The sequence below is a fragment of the Balaenoptera acutorostrata genome, chromosome 2 (assembly GCF_949987535.1).
Source record: "Balaenoptera acutorostrata chromosome 2, mBalAcu1.1, whole genome shotgun sequence".
Lineage (NCBI taxonomy): Eukaryota > Metazoa > Chordata > Mammalia > Artiodactyla > Balaenopteridae > Balaenoptera > Balaenoptera acutorostrata.
Window position 1 is genome coordinate 60,561,262 of NC_080065.1, and position 20,298 is coordinate 60,581,559.

Below are 20,298 nucleotides of genomic sequence, written 5' to 3' on the forward strand. Positions count from 1 at the left end.
AGGGCTGTGATTGCTGGAAGGATCTTTCATTTTGATTGCTCCTTTTCAGTCACTTTTGTTCTGTTCTCCACCCCCTCCACACACACACACACACCTCTGGCAACCACTAATCTTTTCTCCATTTCTATATATTTGTCATTTCAGGAATGTTATTTAAGTGGAATCATACTGTATGCAACCTTTTGAGATTGGCTTTTTTCACTCAGCACCCTTTTCTAGAGATTATTCCAGGTTGTTGCATACATGAATAGTTCATTCCTTTTTATTGCGGAATAGTATTCCATGATGTCGGTATACCAAAGTTTGTTCACCTATTGTGGGACGTTTAGTTGTTTCCAATTTTTGGCTGTTAGAAATAAGTTACGTTGAACAGTTGTGTACAGGTTTTTGTGTGGGCATAATGTCACTCTCGACACTGGCCGCTTTCTTTCTGAAGTCTGTTTTATCTAATAGTAAGGTAGTCACTGTGTTTTTTATTTTTTAAATTAATGTTTGCATGGTATATTTTTTCTATCATTTTCCTTTCAACCTGCCTATGTTGTTATGTTTGAAATGAGCTTCTCATGGGTAGCATATGGCCAGGTCATGTTTTTTTAATTCATTCTGCCAATCTGTCCTTTGTTATACATAGACCATTTATATTTAATGTAATTATTGACATGTTGGGGTTTAAGTCTGCCATTTAATTTTTTGTTCTCTATTTGTTCCTCTCTCTCTCTTTCCCTCTCAGAATATCGTTTTATTTTTCCTGCCTTTTGTGGGTTATTTGAAACTTTTTTAGAATTTGATTTATTTATAGGTTTCTTTTTTGTTTTTTTGGGCGTATAACTTTGTATATCTTTTTAGATGGTCGCTGTGGGTCACTCTCCAGTAACTTCAGATAGTTGTTTATGTTTATTTTGATCAGAGTTTATAGATGTAATCTGCAGGAGGTTGATTCAAAAGCAGTTTATTTGGTCTTACAGAAAACAGCTCAGTATTATTTTAAATTAGTACATCATATAGTATAGTGTACTGTAAACAAATTTAAAAATAGTGTCAGTAGCAGATCCCAGATAGAATCTCTAGGAGAGGGACTTCCCTGACCGTCCAGTGGTTAAGACACTGTGCTTCCACTGCAGGGGGCATGGGTTCGATCCCTGGTCAGGGAACTAATATCCTGCATGCTGCTTGGCGTGGCCAAAATAAAAAAGAACCTCTAGGAGATTAAATATCTGGTATGTTCTAGGGTACCAGGAATAGGAAGAAAGTATTTTGAAAAAAACCTTTTTTTATTCTGATTTCTAATGGTTTCTTTATTTTATTTTATCTTTTAATTAATTTATTTATTTATTTTTGGCTGCGTTGGGTCTTCGTTGCTGTGCACGGGCTTTCTCTAGTTGTGGTGAGCGGGGCTACTCTTCGTTGCGGTGCGAGGGCTTCTCACTGAGGTGGCTTCTCTTGTGGAGCATGGGCTCCAGGAGCATGGGCTCAGTAGTTGTGGCACGTGGGCTCTAGAGTGCAGGCTCAGTAGTTGTGGCACACGGACTTAGTTGCTCCGCAGCATGTGGGCTCTTCGCAGACCAGGGCTCAAACCCGTGTCCCCTGTATTGGCAGGCGGATTCTTAAGCACTGCGCCACCAGGGAAGTCCCCAGTTTCTTTATTTTTTAAGTATTTTAAAGTATTATTTGCATATTAGTAAGCAGCATATAGAACTCAAAGAAAGTGCTCTACTTCTAGGGTCATAACTACATCACTTGTCATCTTTTTATCTATGGAATCTGCTCTTTACCCTATATTAGATATTTCACTTCTGAACTTTAACCCAGTCTGTTAACTCACTGCTAGCTACATTAGACTGTTTATTCAGCTTGGAAACTATAACTATGTAAACCTTGTGCTGTGCCTGTCAGGTTAGCAATCCTTCATATTTCTCTTGCTGAGCTTTAGCAAGTGATTGGAGGAAGAATGGGAAACTCTACCAGTAGAATGATACTAGCTGCCCAGTTATATCCAACTGGTACACCCTGGCATTTCTTGGCAGTTCTTTTTTTCCCCCATTTAAAAAAAGTTTTTATTTAGAAATATATTGTAACCTACAAACAAATACAAGAATAAAATAGTATAAAGAACACTTGTATACCTTTACTACATTTGCTTTAACAGTTCCATTCTCCCTACATATGTGCATGTGTTTATGTGTGTATATTTTTTTCTGATCCATTTGAGCATAAATTTTATATTCTCTTACTTAACCACAAAAGCATTTTTAGAGAAGTGTCCCTTCTGTATCCCTTCTGCTCCACTGCCCTTCCTTCTTAGGTAACCAGCTTTATTGTGTTCTGATTTATCTTTGCAGTGTTTTTTTGTTTTTTTGGGGTTTTTTTCATAAAGATAGCAGATATCTATATGGTTTTTAAATTTCCCCTTCTTTCTTACTTAAAAGGTAGTATACTATATATGTTCTTTTGTACTTGGCTTTTTTCAGTTAGCAGTATTTCCTGGAAGTCACTCCATATCAGTTCATGGAAACTTTTCTCATTTTTTTTTTTAAATAGCTGCATAGTACTTCACTTTGTGTATGCACCATAGTTTATTCAGCTATGCTTGGACATTTAGTACTTTCCAATAATTTTGAGTTACAAATAATTCTGGTGAATAACCTCGTTGCATATGTATTTTTTAATTCTTGGGGGCATATCTTCAGAGTAAATTCCTAGAAAAGGAACTCCTGGGTAGAAGGGTAAACACATAAATTTTTTGTTAGATATTGCTAAATTTCCCTCTGTAGGAATTGTACTGTTTTGTATTTATACCAACAAAGTATAAGAGTACATTTCCTCACAGCTTTGCCAACAGAGTATATTTTTTAACTTGAATTTTTGCCAGTCTCATGGAAAAGAGATGGTATTGTAGTATAGTTTAAATTTTCTTGGTAGTCTTTTATTTGTTTTTTTGTTCTCTCTCTATATATATGTTTTTAAAATTTATTTATTTATTTTTGTCTGTGTTGGGTCTTTGTTCCTGCACGTGGGCTTTCTCTAGTTGCAGCAAGTGGGGCTACTCTTCATTGCGGTGCGCGGGCTTCTCATTGTGGTGGCTTCTCTTGTTGCGGAGCACAGGCTGTAGGCGCACGGGCTTCAGTAGTTGCAGCATGTGGGCTCAGTAGTTGTGGCACGCAGGCTCTAGAGCAGAGGCTCAGTAGTTGTGGCGCACGGGCTTAGTTGCTCCGCGGCATGTGGGATATTCCTGGACCAGGGCTCAAACCCGTGTCCCCTGCATTGGCAGGCGGATTCTTAACCATTGCAACACCAGGGAAGTCCCTGTTCTATATTTTTGGTATGTATTTCCATTTACTTAAGCTGTCAGTCCTCTGATTTTACCACCTCTCTTCCATGGATGCATACAATCTTGTGCTTTTATTTCTTTGAAGATTTGGGTGAAAATTTGGTTATTCACAGAACTGCTGGCATGCCTAGCCAAACACCTGTTCTCTTCCTTTCATTGTTTATCCTGTTTGTTTTGCAGTGCTTTTCTCTTTCAGACGTCTGAAGCGTGGAGTGTCATTTGAAGCTAATTATCTAAAAACACATAATTTCCCAGTCTTAATAATTTTGTTAATCTACGATATTTGATAAATTATCCTTGGTAATAGTTAAGGCTGTTTTGCTAACCTTTAATGTTTTTGCAGTTGCAGGCATTGTTACAGTAAAGTTTTTCTTTTTCTTTTCCCCATAGAACATTCCTGATGTGGATGAAGAAGGCTATAGTATAAAACCAGAAGCAAATCAGAATGATATCCTTTCATCATCTGGATATTCTTATGGATTGTGTTGGCATATATAAGTAGACAGTTAAAACAAAATAATCTATTATTTAATAAAGACTTCAGATTTTTAATTAATCGTAATAAAATGTGCCTCAATGTGCTTTATTTGACATGCTATGAATAAAAGTTAGTAGTTACATTTCTGATAAAGTCCATCTTATCTCAGGGTTTTTTTGTTCCTTTTTATAAATGTGTGAAAAACTGGTTGTGCATTAAGATAATTTAAAAACTCAATTCTTTAACTGATACTCACATACCAAAGAGAACCATTTCTACTCATCTAGTGATTCTGATTCTGAAGATGAAGAACCAAAGAAGTATCGGATAGAAATCAAACCTATGCATCCGAATAACTCACATCACACAATGGCTTCCTTGGATGAATTAAAAGTATCTATAGGAAATATAACGCTCTCCCCAGCAATATCTGTAAGTAAGAAAATAAGCAAGTTTGCACTCATTATACAGAAGCCTTTGAGGGTTTTTTGGTTTTTGGTTTTTCTAAGCTCATCTACCTGCATCTGATTAGATTTAGGACTAATGAAAATTAAAACATCACTTAGTAAATAGTTAAGCATGTTGGATGAGGAAATATTTATAATTTTTTCAGCTTTATTGAGGTATACAGTTTATAATTTTTATACAGGCAAATGAATTTTTGAGTTTGGTTTAGTTTTGCTTCCTTTTGAATGTGTTTTAAACAAAAATGTGGAAAATCCACTATTTCTGCCATTTGATGTATTTTATAAATAGTGCTATATGTCTCAGGCAGAGTTTTGTGAACTACAGTATTAACCTTTTCCTCATCTAATGTTAAAGTTTTTCATCCATTTTTTTTGGTGAACTTTATGTAAAAGGAATTCCATAAAAATCAATTTCAAGTGAAATTAAATTCTATCTTTGCTTTTTTTTTTTTTCCTGTCACTGTAATTAATGGTTTTTCCATACTTTTCATATAGGAAAAGACAAATAAGAATTCTTAGTGATAGTGGTTAACTCCTCAGTTCTGAGATACTAAACTTGATAGCTTTTGAGGGAGAAATAAAATCACCGTAATCTTTCTATCGATGTCATACTCTTAAATTTAGAAATGTTAAATTATGGGAAAAAAGCATGTCTTAGAATGTCAGTTTAGTTTATCTGTACATACTTATTGTAGCTGATATTAAACCTATTCTTCTTGATAATGGAGAATAAAAGTTCTCACCATTTTGTATTTTATTTAATTACATATTTTAAGTAGACTTTATGTATTTGTTTAGAAAAAGTGTTTTTCTCCCAGTCATACACTTCTAGAGTTTAATTTGAGAATAGTTTTTTCCACCAAATTTCTTAAGTGAGGTTTTAGTCTACCATTACTATTTAACATTAATGCCAAGATTAAATTATGGTTTATATTTGAAGTAGGAAGTTGTGAAGCCATTAAAAATTTTTTATTGTGTAAGAGCATAACTAATTTAAAATATATATGTAAGTAAATAAAAGCTTGGAGGATATATATATATCAAAATGTTGAGCATCTGTCTTTGGGTAGTAAGATAATTGATGCTTTGTGCTCTTTTCTATTTTTTTTAAAAAAAGTAAACGTGTTAACTTCATACTCAGAAAATAAATAATAATCAGAAAATTTTTAATTGTTAATATTTGAAAAGAGGGGTCTTGAGAGTATATTTTATTGCCCAGTTTGCTTATATAGCTTAAGTTGTTTTTCCCTCCAACAGTGTATGTGTTTTAAGGTATATAGATTTTATCAATAGACATGATTAAGAAGGGAATAGATGGATTATTAGAGCAAGGAAATACATTTTAAATTCTAAAGCAAATACTGTGTTTTTCTTTTTCCTTTTTTTTAAACACTGTGTTTTTCTTTTTCCTTCCATGTACTGCTAGAGACACAGCCCAGTAAGTGCAAGATTTTATATTTTTACCTATTGACTTAAAAAGAAATTGTATATTTGAACATTGATTTTCAAAATATTTGTGTTTTTAAATTAGCAAGTCATAGTATGTTGCTGTAGATACTAGTATTTTAAAACACTTTATTGAATGATTTAAAGGTACACATTATTTTTTGACTATAAAAAAGTTTTTTCTGTAATCTTTTTATGTAAATAGTTTATAATTGAGCAGATATATTAAAAACAACTTAAAATTATGTTCCCAGTATTAACATTTTATCATATTTTATTACCACATTAAATTACTTGTTTAATGGTACTTAGTTTTTGCATTTCTATTTTAGGTGCAGATGAATCGGAATTCATCTAGTAAGTTTGACATTTAAATTGGTTATTTAAGTCTATTAAAATTTATCAGGGAATTTGCTAAGTTTGTAGCCTAACATATGTAGTTGTAGAAATGGTCTTTTTTCATCATGAGCCATAATGACAGACTAGAAGGATACTTGTTTTGCAACAGAAGACGACTTATCTATACTATTTCTTTTAGTTTTGAGATATGCTTTAAACTTGAATACGTGGCTACAACGTTTTTCAGAAATTAACAAAGCCAAAGAGCAGCTTCTGATCAAGCACGTAAAACTGTTTAACTAACTAGCATAACTCTTCCTCATGAGCCAGAAGGCACTTGTTTTTTAAATATTTATATATTTATTTATTTGGCTGCGCCAGGTCTTAGTTGCGGCATGCAGGATATTCGTTGTGTCATGCGGGATCTTTAGTTGTGACATACAAACCCTTAGTTGCGGCATGTGGGATCTAGTTCCCTGACCAGGGATTGAACCCGAGCCCCCCGCATTGGGAGCACAGAGTCTTAGCCACTGGACCACCAGGGAAGTCCCCAGAAAGATGAGTTTTAGCCTGATCTATTTTTAAGTCGTATCACAATTGCAACTTCTAATATAAGATTTTTAGTATAGTAACTTAAATTATACTAAAAATGTTTTTGGGGTGTTAACACCATTTGCAGAATCATGTATTAAACATAGCAAGAGTTGTGGGGAAAATAGAGTTGAGGCAGCCCACACAAAAGCTATGCAATTTTGTGAACACAGTGCTAAATAAAAACCATGACATCAATTGTAATTAAAAATTCTAGCACAATTAAAAAGACCTATTAAATTCATAATAAATACCAAACTAAAAGTAGGGTTTTACTTTCAAAAAATAAATGGTAAGTAGCTTGATGATAGGGGATGTGAGGAAAACGAGTATAAAAGGGGGCTACTGAGTTATCAAGATGAGGGCAAAATGAAAAAAAGATGACAAACACCACAGTTAGCACCATGAGGCAAAACAAACAGCTGAAATGAGCCAAATGGGAGAATGTGATGTGAATGGGCATTATGTACACTGTTGTATTCCTCATAGCTTGCTGTAATTACCCATGTTGATGTATTTTGCATTCATCAGCTATTGCTTGGTGATGCAAAACATTAAGGTGCAATGAAAATTGCTTACGAACCAGCAGGACTTTTGTATTACTGATGCTGTTCCTCCATGTACCAGTTGCTTATGAAATGATTCATGTTATAAATGCAGAAGGTAGCAAAATAGACTACCTTATAAAGAGACTATTGATATAAAAATTTTATTTTTCAAAATAGGGTGTCCTTCAAGAATTAATAACTACTTTTGGTCAATAAAATAATCATTAATAATATCATCAGAACTTGAAAAATGCTTTCATGATTCATCAGTTAAAATTCTTGAGTTATTACATACATTATTTAAATACAAAAGTATTTAAACATTTGTTCTGAGTTTTAAAGTTGTAGCCCCTATTTTTTTTTATGAACAGCGGTTTAATAAATATGATGGTTTAGTTGACTTAAGTTGTTTCTTATCAAAGATATTAGAAGATTTAGCAGAAATTCAGCTATTATTTTTATATTTTTAAGCATGGTAGAAAACTTGTTAAAGGCTTATTTTCCTTTTCTTCATAATTGTTTATATATGTTGCTAATGCCAGAATTTAAAAATTGATGTATGTGTAGTATTTCTCTTTATATTAAAATATTTTATTACTCAGATTATTAATTTTTTCATAATATTTCAACTTTTTAATTAGGTGAAGAGTTAACAAAATCAAAGTCATCTGCTGCATCCAATGAGTAAGTTCCATGTTAAAAATTTTTTTAAAATAGCCTTTAATTTTTAGAGAAATTTTAAGTTCACAGCAAAACTGAGTGGAAGGCATGGAGATTTTTACATATACATTTTGCCTCTACATATGCCAAACCTCCCCAACCATCAGAATCCCCCACCAGAGTAGCACATTTGCTACAATTGATGAACCTACACTGACACATCATTGTCACCCAAAGTCCATGGTTTACATTAGGATTAACTCTTGGTGTTGTATATCCTATGAGTTTTGATAAACGGATATTGATATGTGTCCACCATTATAGTATCATACAGAATAATTTCACTGCCCTAAAAATCCTGTGTCCTCCACCTATTTATCATTCCCTCCCCACTACATTTAAATTTTAAGTATCCTTCGTTTTATTATCTCTGTAGTTTTAATTCCAGTAGACTGTTTTTAATCATCCCGTTTCCTAAGCTTTGAAACGTCATATAGAGTTTTTAGAAGTTGTAAATTATTTCTCATTTGACAGTATTTCTATGATAATTTGTAAAAAATCCATTCAACTGTATTTGGCCTTGGTGTCCTCACTCCTCCAAATAAATGATAGTACCCCAAATTCATACATGTCTGTATTTCAACTAGTTATTCACACGGAAATTCTCTCACTGTTTTCCTTCAATTTTGTCTGTGACCTTGTAAAATAGACTGTATACTTTATGAACCTCAAAATGAAGAAGTGTCTCAATTAAGTTGAAGAAGGAGAGGTCTAGAAGACATGTTGCCAGTTCTTCTTAAAAAGAAAAAAATATTTTAAGCCAGTGTTGCATGGGTCCTTTTTCACTTCTGTATTTTATCAACAAGAATACTTTCTTTTAACGTTTTTTGTATGAGTAAAAGTAGGCTTAATTAAATGAATAGTTTAAAATGGAAACTTTCAAAGCTAAGCACTAATTGAGCAGAGTGGAGGTATTCATTTGATTTATCATTTTTAAAGATAAGTTTAGTGTTTTAAGACTTTGTTTTTAGGAATCATTTATACAGTTGTGATTCTATACTTTATCATAAGTGTGCTTCCATGTGGGTGCATGTTGAGATACTAGATATGTGCTTATAGGTAATTGTAATATTTTCATTATAGTGGGCCTGTTTTCTAGGATTTCTAAAAAATATTTTAAATAATGGTAGTTTGATACATTAGATTATTTTTAAATGGGGATTTTCTTTTTTTATACCATAAATACATACAAGTTTTATTTGTCAAACATACCTCAATAAAGTTGGGGAAATTAATTTGAAAAAATGATGAGGTGGCAAAGGTCAGGTGCTCAAGATCCTAGAGATTAAGCATCTTTAAAGGGTATGACTAAAATGAAAAAGAGAAACATTTATGTTTGTATTAAAGTAAAGAGCCAAGAGTTGAATCCTGAGAGTAACTAGTTTGAAGGATTCCAAGAGGTCAGTGGAAGAAAATCTTTGGTTATGCATTACATTGAGTTTTTTGAAACGAGAATGTTCATGCTCTTGATTTTGTTCATAGTCTTGGTAACCTCTCATAAAGAGGTATGTATGACCCTTACATTTTGCTAGACCACCTTAGTGGCCCAGGTAGTGGATTACCTAGGCATAATTCCTCCTATGCATGATCTACTGCAGTGATCAGACCTTTGAAGTTTGTATAGAGTCGTTTATATACATGGAGCTTAAGCCACCGTCCTCTACTTAAAAAGTACTTTTAAAAAAATCCTTTACCCTTTTTCTTCATCTTTGATAATAAGTATGGCCTTATAAAAATTCTATCTGATTTCATATCACTTAAGAAATTTTCTGTCCAAGACTGGGTTCCAGATGTGAATTAACACATCTGATAGTGCCATAGAATTAATTAGCTGTGTGTCCTTAAGCAGCTCATATAGACTCTCCATGCTGCTTTTCATTTGTAAAACTGAAATTATTTCTATTCTGACAGCCCCTACGTTTATTAGAATATAACAAGATTTAATCAGTGGAGATTAATCTACTCTCCTTTACGAACTTAATGTTATTGTGGGTTCTGCTTATAGCAGTTAACAAATATCAGTTTATTAAACCTGCTAATTAAGTTCTTCACATATTCAATCATATGTGAAGCACAACGTCCAACTCTTTAATCATATATATTGAGCTTTCTATGAAATAAAGCTAAGTTACTATATTTTATACTAATAAAATACTCATTTGCTAAAATCCTTATTTTTAAAATGTTATGGTAGGAAAGGGACCAGTGATTTACTTGCTTGGGACCCCCTGTTTGGACCATCTCTTGATTCATCTTCTTCAACTTCACTAACTTCATCATCATCATCAGGTAAACATATATATATAGTTTGTGTGTGTGTGTGTGTGTGTGTGTGTGTAACTGTAAAGGAATGCAGTAGTTACTTTTTTCTAATTGATTTATCCATTACTTGTATGTTGTACTTAATGATCAAAAATTTAACTTGTCCTCTGATCATATTGCCATATAAAAGTGATTTTATACTGATTTTGTTAACTTACCTTAAAGACCATATGGCTTTAACAATAAAAATTCATCAAGCACCAACTTTTTTTCCCTTATTTATTTCTAGGCATCATTCCTATATCAATGCCCAAATAATAATTTTTATTATTCAACTGCATAGATGTGCGTTAATATAACCAGTCCATTCTTTTTTTTATTATTATTATTTTTTTAAATTTAGTTATTTATTTATTTTTGGCTGCGTTGGGTCTTCATTGCTGCACGCGGGCTTTCTCTAGTTGCGGCTAGCAGGGGCTACTCTTCGTTGCAGTGCGCGGGCTTCTTATTGTCGTGGCTTCTCTTGTTGCAGAGCATGGGCTCTAGGCACACAGGCTTCAGTAGTTGTGGCACATGGGCTCAGTAGTTGTGGCTTGCAGGCTCTAGAGCTCAGGCTCAGTAGTTGTGGCACACGGGCTTAGTTACTCTGCGGCATGTGGGATCTTCCCAGACCAGGCCTCAAACCCGTGTCTCTTGCATTGGCAGGCGGATTCTTAACCACTGTGCCACCAGGGAAGCCCCCAGTCCATTCTTGATGGACACTCAGGTTGCATCTAGTTTTTAGTACTATGGACATCCGTAGATACAGCAGATTTTGTGCACATCTCATATCCTTATAATAATTTATTAATACAAGATTTATGAGTAGTCACAAGATATGCCCATTGTTACTTTTTGCCAAACTGCTTTCCAGAAAGGCTTTAGCACTTCCCAACATGAAAGAACTTTATGAATGTGTTTTAGTTGTTCTTTTGGCAAGAATATATTAAATTTTTCTTTTCTTCAAAATGTGAAATCCCACTAGTCAACCATCAAAGCATGTTTAATGAAACTGCTTGTTCAAAAAAGGAAAATAAAATCACTTTAAGTTGATCCTCAGCCTTCTTGGGGATTTCAGAAATGCCATGCAGTACTTGGGCTTAAGAGAATGCTGGAATGGTGGGGAGAGAACTTGAATTGAGTTCTTGCTGTGTCTTTGCTGGGATCTATGCACGTTCTGTTTGATTTAATCTCATTAACTGCTGCATGAAGTCCTTTTTATTGTCCCTGTTTTATAAATGGAAAAAGTAAAGCTGAGAGAGATCAGGAACTTCTCTAACACCACATAACTAGGAAATGAAGCATGGGTTCAAACCTGGATCTTACTAATTCCAAAATCTTTGCTCAATTCATCATACTCTGGCAGATTAACAAAACAGTAAGCCATGTTGAAACATTTTACTGTTAATAATAAAATAAACACTAGTATTTAAAATTGGACTGTTTAGAAACTAATGTTTTAAAAAGAAATTATAAATGGATTTTAGGCAACCTTAACCTGAAACAATTGGGAATTTTGAACAGCAAGAAGCAGTCATTAGGTAATTGCACATATTCTGAAGTGGCATTATAGCCTTTCTCAATTGGCATTTGTTTACTATTTAGTTTTAGGAAACTAATCTTACTAATAGATTTTATAAGTAAAATAATTGTATAGGAAAAACTGAAGTTGTTTTAAGGTCTCTTTTTTTGTTTAGTAAAAATGTCAGAATACTGTTTTGTTCTGTTTTTAGAATGGAGAAGGTTCTAATTTTAATTTTGTTAATATTCTTTTATGAATTGGTTTTATTAATCTTTAATAAAAATTATCACATTGTTATCACAGAGGTTTTAGTTATATAGAAATTTCTTCATAACTCCACCCTTTGTTTCTATTTTCTTTAGCACAATCTCCTTCCTTTCAAAAAAGTGCTCTGTTTTCCTCTTGCTACCTATCTAAAGAATATTTTGCCCATATCACTTTCAACTTCAGGTAAAAAAATGATAGTTTCATTTAGTTGTCATTTGATGTTTAGTAGGTAGGGAATGATAAAACTATTTTATTTTTTTGCTTATTTTAAAATTTATTTTGGTATGCCTTTTAAAAACTTCCTATTAAGTCTAAAAAATGTCAGATTATTTTGCCCTTCGAAGAATGTTAGTGATGTTGAAAAGAGACATTCTGCTGTGTGGTAATTATTATTAAGTCTTCACTTGGTCAGAATATAATTATTGATAAAACTGATGAATACATTACGATGATTCTCCTGTTTTGTAACACTGGCCCTAAGTGAAATTGTGAAATAGGCATTTTGTCTTAAATTTTCTTCCACTGCTTTTTACAGTGCATGTCTCCCTTAACATTGTCTACACTGGTACCATTTTCACATTTTAGAAATGGCCAGGTTGTCAGATTATTCCCTGCTCTCCTTTGTCCCTTTCAGAATCTTAATTCATTAATCACTCCATCTCAGCTAAACCAGTCTAAGAAAATAATTCCTATCAGTTAGTAACTGATATGTTAAACCTTTCAGTGTTGTTATATGTTTAAGAAGCATGCTTAAAGTTTGGTACAGAAGTATTTTCAGTTGCTTCTTCAAATAAACATATATGTACAATTTACATATAAATAAATTATATATGATAAAGTATATGTATATAAAATTTAATATAAATAGCTCATATCTTCCTTCCCTTCGACAAGTGCTAGTAGAGACCATTTCTTCTCTACCCATGGGTTAATTGAGCACTTGTGCTCTGTAAAACCCCTGTAAAATTATCTTTTGAAAAATATTAGGCTGGTTTTTTATATTAACTCCAACACTGATTTAGTCCATCTTACTTCCTATGACAGTTTTAAGTTTTATCACTAGTCAGGCACTTTGCTGAGGAACACATGTACCCAGCAGCATCACTTTGACGCCTTGTCAAACCTCTTTAGACTTTTACTGACTGTTAGCATTTCCTTTTGCTCCTCTGAAAATCAGGAATAATTATGGCTTTATATATTTTTGGACCTTAAATTTTACTCATACATATTTTAAGTTTCTTATTCTCATAATTATTTTCCTCAGTTAATACAAAGTTTGAGCTCATGCTCTTATTCCATGTATTATTAAATTTTTCTAGTTTTGAGTAATTAAAATAATATTAACCTGAAATAAGAACTATTTGGCTATGTAGATTTATATTTTAATTTTAGAATTTTTCTGTTGCTTCTAGTTTTCAGTTTCTTTCTTCTTCTTCCGCTGACCTTAGCGAACAGAATAGGAACTCTGCTTTTCTCTCCCAAACTGATTTGTCTGGGGGTGTGATAATTGGTTCTTTACTTGAAACCAGGTCCGATTTTGGGTCTAGAAAACCCATTACCAGACTTTTCTACCAACCCTCTCTGCTATCCTGCTGTAACAACACCACCAGCGAGCACGATCAGTTTCCTTTTGCTTCATGGTTGCAGAGTCAGTGAATTTCCTTTACTGATGAACTTGTTAAAATTACTGACTCCAGTGGAGCTCAGAAGGCATTCCAGAGATTGCATTGTAAAGCTGAAAATACCTTTGGGTTCCCTGGTGCTTTGGATGAGAGATTTTTTCCAACAGCTGCATCTCTGAAGATCACAGTGACCTTTGCCATAATATTAAATGTTCTGAAAAGTTACTGACAGAAGAAGCTAGCAATGCTGCTGGTTTTTCTTCTGCATCATCATCATTGCTTCTGGATCCTAGATTAGTCTGTGCCTTTATTCAGATGAAGGGTGGTATGGGAAACATGCTTTATCTGTTCCCCTTAGGTAGTGTCAGAGAGCAGATGTAGGTTAGCTCTTTTTTGCCTGTGTTTTATACTTTACAAGTCACGTCATGTTCTTGAAATACTGCATCTAGTGGACATTTATTTGAAGTGAGCACCACCACCACCACAAAACACAGTTAAGATACTTAAACCTGTGAACAGTTGTAGTCATCTCCTTCAGAGGCTTCTAGAAGCAGTATCTAATTGGCATGTGGAGATAGATTTGTTTATAATTTATAAATTTATTACTATAATTAATAGATTCATTTATAAACAGTGATATTAATGAGCATTGTTATTACTTTTTCTCAAAAAGCAAATTCTGATTATTTGAAGAAGGTGAACTTAACACTTCTACCAGGCTTAGATTGAGTCAATCTAAATGCCATTTGGACAGGCCACTTGATTAGTAATGAAGCTTCAGGTGTAAATGTCTCTACCATGTTAAGCCCCCTCACAAGCTTGAAATAACTTGAGTATTGGTCAGTGCTTGTTTCATTGATAATGAACTATCGTTAAAGTAAATATGTCATAGCACGGGGAAGTGTAACAGTCTTCAGGTTAGTGCGCATTTCTTCCAATGTACAACTTAAAGTAGGGGCACAGCATGAAAGAACTGGTGCTGACTGGAAGAAGGCAGCAGCCTTAGAATCTAAACTTGATTTCTTATCGGGTTTTTACTGTTTTCTTCAAGCAACCTGAATGGTGCTTGCATCTTTTATCTCTTCATATCATCTGCTTTCTAGATGATTCCATACCCCCATGCATTTGCTTTCACTCCGGTGTGACTACCTTTTACTTTAGTTCTCTTCCTACCACCTCCATGCTCCTTCTTTTCACTCCTCCATTGCTGACCAAGGGTCCTCAGCTTTACTGTTTGTTTCCCCATGTACATACTTAGGCCCATTCTTATATTTTTAACTATGCACATCTGTAAACTTATAGAACTTACTGAAACATATTTCTTCACACCCATATTATATTCTTCAATCTGAATTATAGACTCATCTTTTAGAATGGACCAAAAGAATTGGAGGATCATTTTAATTAATTTAAAGATCATTTAAATGTATTTGCTTCTACACTCTTGCTTTGATTATGTTAATACATGTGTGACTTTTGATGATATACACTTGAATTTCACTCATTAATTTCTACCATGCTGAGAGTTTTTTTGTTTTTTTTTTAATTTTTGGCTGCGTTGGGTATTTGTTGCTGCGCGCGGGCTTTCTCTAGTTGCGGCGAGCGGGGGCTACTCTTAGTTGCAGTGCGTGGGCTTCTCATTACGGTGGCTTCTCTTGTTGCGGAGTATGGGCCCTAGGCATGTGGGCTTCAGTAGTTGTGGCACACGGGCTCAGTAGTTGTGGCTCGCAGGCCTTGTTGCACCGTGGCATGTGGGTTCTTCCTGGACCAGGGCTTGAACCCATGTCCCCTGTATTGGCAGGTGGATTCCTAACCACTGCACCACCAGGGAAGTCCCTGGAGAGTTATTTTTAATTAGGAATACTGAGGTTAGTATTTCTGGTTTTTAAAATTGCAACATTTGCAAGTAATGTTGAAAAACATTGAACACTAAATTTATGTAGGATTTACGAAGTCAATATATGATTTTCTATATTTACCAAAAATTAATTATAGTGATTTGTGGAAATTTTTTTTGTAAACTATAAAGATATGTTTGTCACTAAAAAATGGCACAGTGTGTTTCAACTTAACAGTGAGATTACAAGTTTAATTAAGGTAAATGTTTTTATTTAGAGTTCATGTTATTATTTTGAAGATGTTGCTTCAAAGGATTGGTCTTGCAAATAACTGTAAAGTAGTATTGGCAATAAACTAAAGACCTTAGGCCTTAAACTGGTTTATTTTCACCAGCTTACTTATTAGATTTAACTTTTATATGTATAAATAATTGAAACAGGAATACAATTTATATTATGTCAGTTTTATTGAAAAGTTAGGTTTTTTTTCAGGAATATTATTGGTAGCTTCGAAAAAAGCATGTTTGATACATTCCTAGCATTCCACAAATAGCTATAATTACACTTTAAAGAAAAAGAATTTCTGAAAAATGAGCTTTGAATCCTAACAGTTTCTCTGTAATAGATTGTTTTTATCTAGGGATTGGTACATACTAATGATTTTCTTCAAATTCTCTTTTTCCACCCACCAGCCAGGCCCACAACTCCTCTTTCTGTAGGCACCATTGTCCCACCTCCAAGGCCTGCTTCCAGACCAAAGCTTACTTCAGGAAAACTCAGTGGGATTAATGAAATAGTATGTACTCAGGTGTTTTTTTTTTTTTAATTATAACTGTTTTGATTTAATATGCAAATGATATTTCTCTATATGTCCCTTTACTGCTAAATGCTTGGAATTTTCTACTCAAGTCTTCAAAGTACAGAAAAGTTGTCCCTGCTGATACTTCCTTCACTTCCCCATATTATCTCAGTGATCATACCTGTGGAGCAAGACTGTTGTTCAGGAGGAAAGAGGTTTCCTGAGAAAGTTAGCACATTATAAAAATACAATTCAGTGCCCATTGTTTCATAATTAAGAAGCAATTTTCATATAATTTTGCTTAAAGTCAAATATTAAGTAAAAAATGGTGGCCTGTTCTTAGACCTGGAAGTATACTTACTGCCAGGGGAGCCCTGGTGGGCATCTAGTCCAGCTTTCTTTATTTTATACATAAGCAATCTGGAGTTCACATCACTTAATTGACTTGTAAAAGTACACATTGCTTAAAAAAAGAAAAAGGCATTGGTCTTCGAAAGTTGTCAGATAATGAAAGAAAATATATGGGTTCTATTCAGAGTCAGGCTCTCCCAAACCAGTCTTCTTTCCTTCAGTCTGTTCTGGGTTACTCTCATCTTTGACTTGCCAGTTTAATTGCCAGAATTAAATTGCTAAATGTCAAGCTTGATCTTTTTCCCCTGATACACATCTACTGTGGTACACCCATAATCCACGTGGTTGAATACTTTAGCTGACTCTACAAGACTCTTCATAAAGTTGACTCAACAACCTGTATTACCATACTAGCTGTCCAGTTTTCTCCTCTTTGCAACCTAGGTTCCAGCCACTTGAAACTTTCCACTGTTCCCCAAACACATCATGCTCTTTTATGTATCCATGTCTCTGTTGTGCTCCCTCTTGTCTGAAATGCCCCCCAGTTTTCTATGTAGGAAAGTGCTCTCTTTAAGACCCTGCTACATATCACCACCTAGGTGAAGCCCTCTTTGATGGTTACTCCTCCCCTCCACCCCACAGTGGACTTAATCATTCTCTGTCATTCTCTTCCTTATACCCATACACTTGCTCATGTTTCTTTTAGTGCATAGATCACATTGTATATAAAGTTGACCCACAGTCAATTCTCCGTATCTATGGGTTCCTCATCCACGGATTAAAAATATTGGGGGGGGGCATCCAGAAAGTTCCAAAAAGCAAAACTTGAATTTGCCACACACTAGCAACTGTTTACATAGCATTTGCATTGCATGAACAACTTTTTACATAGAATTTACATTGTATTAGGGATTGTAAGTAATCTAGAGATGATTTAAAGTGTAAGGGATGACTGTACTTTTTTTGTGTGTGCTTCCTTCACTGGACTATGCTTTAGCCAATTTCATATCCTTAATACTTTGCTAATGCCTTAACACTTTACATAAAGCCTGTCGCCTCATGTCCTGTACCACCTCCATCTGTATATTTCCACAGCCACATTTTACACCTTGCTGTGTTTTTTCAACCTGCTGTCCATAATAATGAGTCATCCAAAAGCCATTCTCTGGAACTAATACTTTAAAAATAATTAATTGGGGGCACAAGGGTTTACTAAGTGTAAAATATTTTAGGCAGTATAATCTAATTTTTATAAAAGTGTGTATCTATAAATTTATATTCATGCGATGTAGAGTTGAATAATTTTAGTGTATGAATGCTTATAGGGTTTTGTTGGTTGTTTTTCGCCTTCTGTTTTTCATGTTCCTCAAATAGCTGGGGACAGAAACAGTGTCTAATTCACTGCTTTGCATCTAGTACCCATGACCTGAAACATAGTATAGGCACTAAATAAATATTGCATTTAATTATAACTTTTATAAGCAGGAAAAGGTTGTCTTTAATTAAGCTCAATATTCCATATTTTAAAAATGAAACACCTCAGGAAGTGTTGCTAATGTATTATTGGAACAGTTAGGAATTTGGAAGGAAAAAAACCATTCACCAAAGTAAAAGATAAATGAATTGGAATCATATTTTTCATATTTGTTTTTATTTTTAACCAGAAAAATGGGAAGACAGTAGAATTAAGATTTTCTCAAACCTCTGAATGGGGTAAACTTTCTCAATGAGGAAGCATTACAATGAATTATAAGGAAAATGTGCACAGATTTGTAAATGCCAAAAGTAAAGCAATAGTTAGGAAGAAAATATTTGCATCAAATAAAGAAAAGGGTTAGTGAAAGCTCAGATAATACTAAGACTCCCCAAACTAAATCAGGTGAAGCTAACAGACAACTCATAAAAGAGAAATGCCAATTTTATTTTTATCTACAGAATTAGCTAAAAGTTTTTAAATTTTATTATTTTTCCTTCTTCTAAGGCTCATCTATTCATTGCAGGCAAGAGTGCAGAGAAATATTCTCTTATATATTTATAGGCAGTAGGGTAAAGTGAGTTACCCAAATGGGAAGCAGTTTGGCACTGTGTATGAAAAGCCTTCATAATGTTTAACAATTTAACTTCTGAGAATCTATCTTAAGCATACTTTTTGAAATACAGAAAAAGTTTTATATACAAAGATTGTCTTGACAGCATTATTTTAAAATAAGCTTTTCAGCTTTTAATATATTCTTGAAAATGATTTGACCTAGGCATCTCTGTGAGTTTTAAGAAACACAATAAATTTGGTGTAGTATTTTAAAATTAATGTTCCTGATAGCTAAAAATCTTTTCTGATAACTGGGGAATTGTTTTAGCATTTTGGTAAATGACATTTTGTTTTTAAGCCCAGGCCATTCAGCCCACCTGTAACTTCCAATACCAGCCCACCTCCTGCTGCTCCGTTAGCCCGGGCAGAAAGTTCTTCCTCTATCTCATCTTCTGCGTCACTAAGTGCTGCCAATACTCCAGTAGGTAAGTGATTAACATAAATCACATGCAAAATTTAACATCCAAAATATGATCAGGCTGAGGGTAGTGAAGAATTAAGCATTAGACATTTTGGTTTTCTGGAAACACACCTGGCATTATCAAACAAGCCACATTTTCCTTTTCTCTTTCACATTTTATATTCTCTGAATAGAGAATTTTAACCATGATTAGCACTGTTAAGAATGCATCAAATTTATAAACTACTGACCAGTATAAATAGTTGAAGGCAGAATACGATGCAGTACTTTCTACTGTGAATTGGTACTTACATTCCTAAGAAAATTTGTTTTAAAAACAACTGATTCAGTAAAAGGAAGGGGTTTTGTGCTTGCAGTGTGGTCCTGGGACCTGCAGCATCTGTCTGTATCACCTGGGAACTTACTAGAAATGCAGACCTTTTAAATCAGAAACTCTGGAGTGGGGCTAGCAGTCTTTGAGCAGGCTTTCTAGGCAATTCTGATGCATGTTGAATTTAAGAATCCCAGCCCTAATTAAGCTGATTTAATTATACCTAATTTGATTTGTCAAAACTCACGCAGAAGAAATGGGTCTTCTGTATGTAGCCATTGTAAAAATGGCATGAGTGGTATAGGCTAAAATGAGATAAATGATTTGATTTCTAAATGTCTGAACATGATGTTACCATCTTATTTTATATACTTTTGTGAACATACTGTTTTTCCCGTCTTCTGACTTTACGTAAACAATGTATTCAATAAGTCTTTTTGTTTGCTGCAACAAGCAACTTATTCTTACATTTTGTTTGTATATGTGGTTTTGTTACCTTTTGTTTCCACAGAATCTGTATTTTAATCATAAAGAACATAGATGGGTCCTGTTAGAAATCAGGCAGGTCTGGGTAACCAAAATTGCTTTAGTTGTTTCCCATTATCTCCAGATTATTCAGACCGTTTTCTATTTGTGATGGAAACTTTAATTTTGATTAAGTTGGTACATATTTGTTTGTAGTTTGGGCCAGTGCTGGCAATAGGAGAACCAAAAGTAGGTGACAGTGATGATACAGGCAGGGAGGATGTGATGTAATGTGGATTTTATACGACAAAGTTTCTTTAAATCTTCCTAAAAATTTCTTTCTTTTTTGTGATGTTTATTCAGCTCCCTGTTTAGATTTAAGTTTTTGATTCTTCT

General features: G+C 34.0%; 1 protein-coding gene across 2 annotated transcripts in view; it reads left to right on the forward strand.

Moving 5' to 3' along the window:
• FCHO2 (FCH and mu domain containing endocytic adaptor 2) overlaps positions 1-20,298 on the forward strand; it is a 113,452-nt gene that overhangs the window by 66,227 nt on the left and 26,927 nt on the right. For both annotated transcript variants that reach the window (XM_057541651.1, XM_057541652.1), the window contains exons 12-19: positions 3,719-3,776; positions 4,063-4,238; positions 5,700-5,711; positions 6,052-6,076; positions 7,839-7,881; positions 10,112-10,206; positions 16,160-16,263; positions 19,005-19,131. In XM_057541651.1, coding sequence (XP_057397634.1) covers positions 3,719-3,776; positions 4,063-4,238; positions 5,700-5,711; positions 6,052-6,076; positions 7,839-7,881; positions 10,112-10,206; positions 16,160-16,263; positions 19,005-19,131 — 640 coding nt within the window. The remainder of the gene's footprint in view (positions 1-3,718; positions 3,777-4,062; positions 4,239-5,699; positions 5,712-6,051; positions 6,077-7,838; positions 7,882-10,111; positions 10,207-16,159; positions 16,264-19,004; positions 19,132-20,298) is intronic.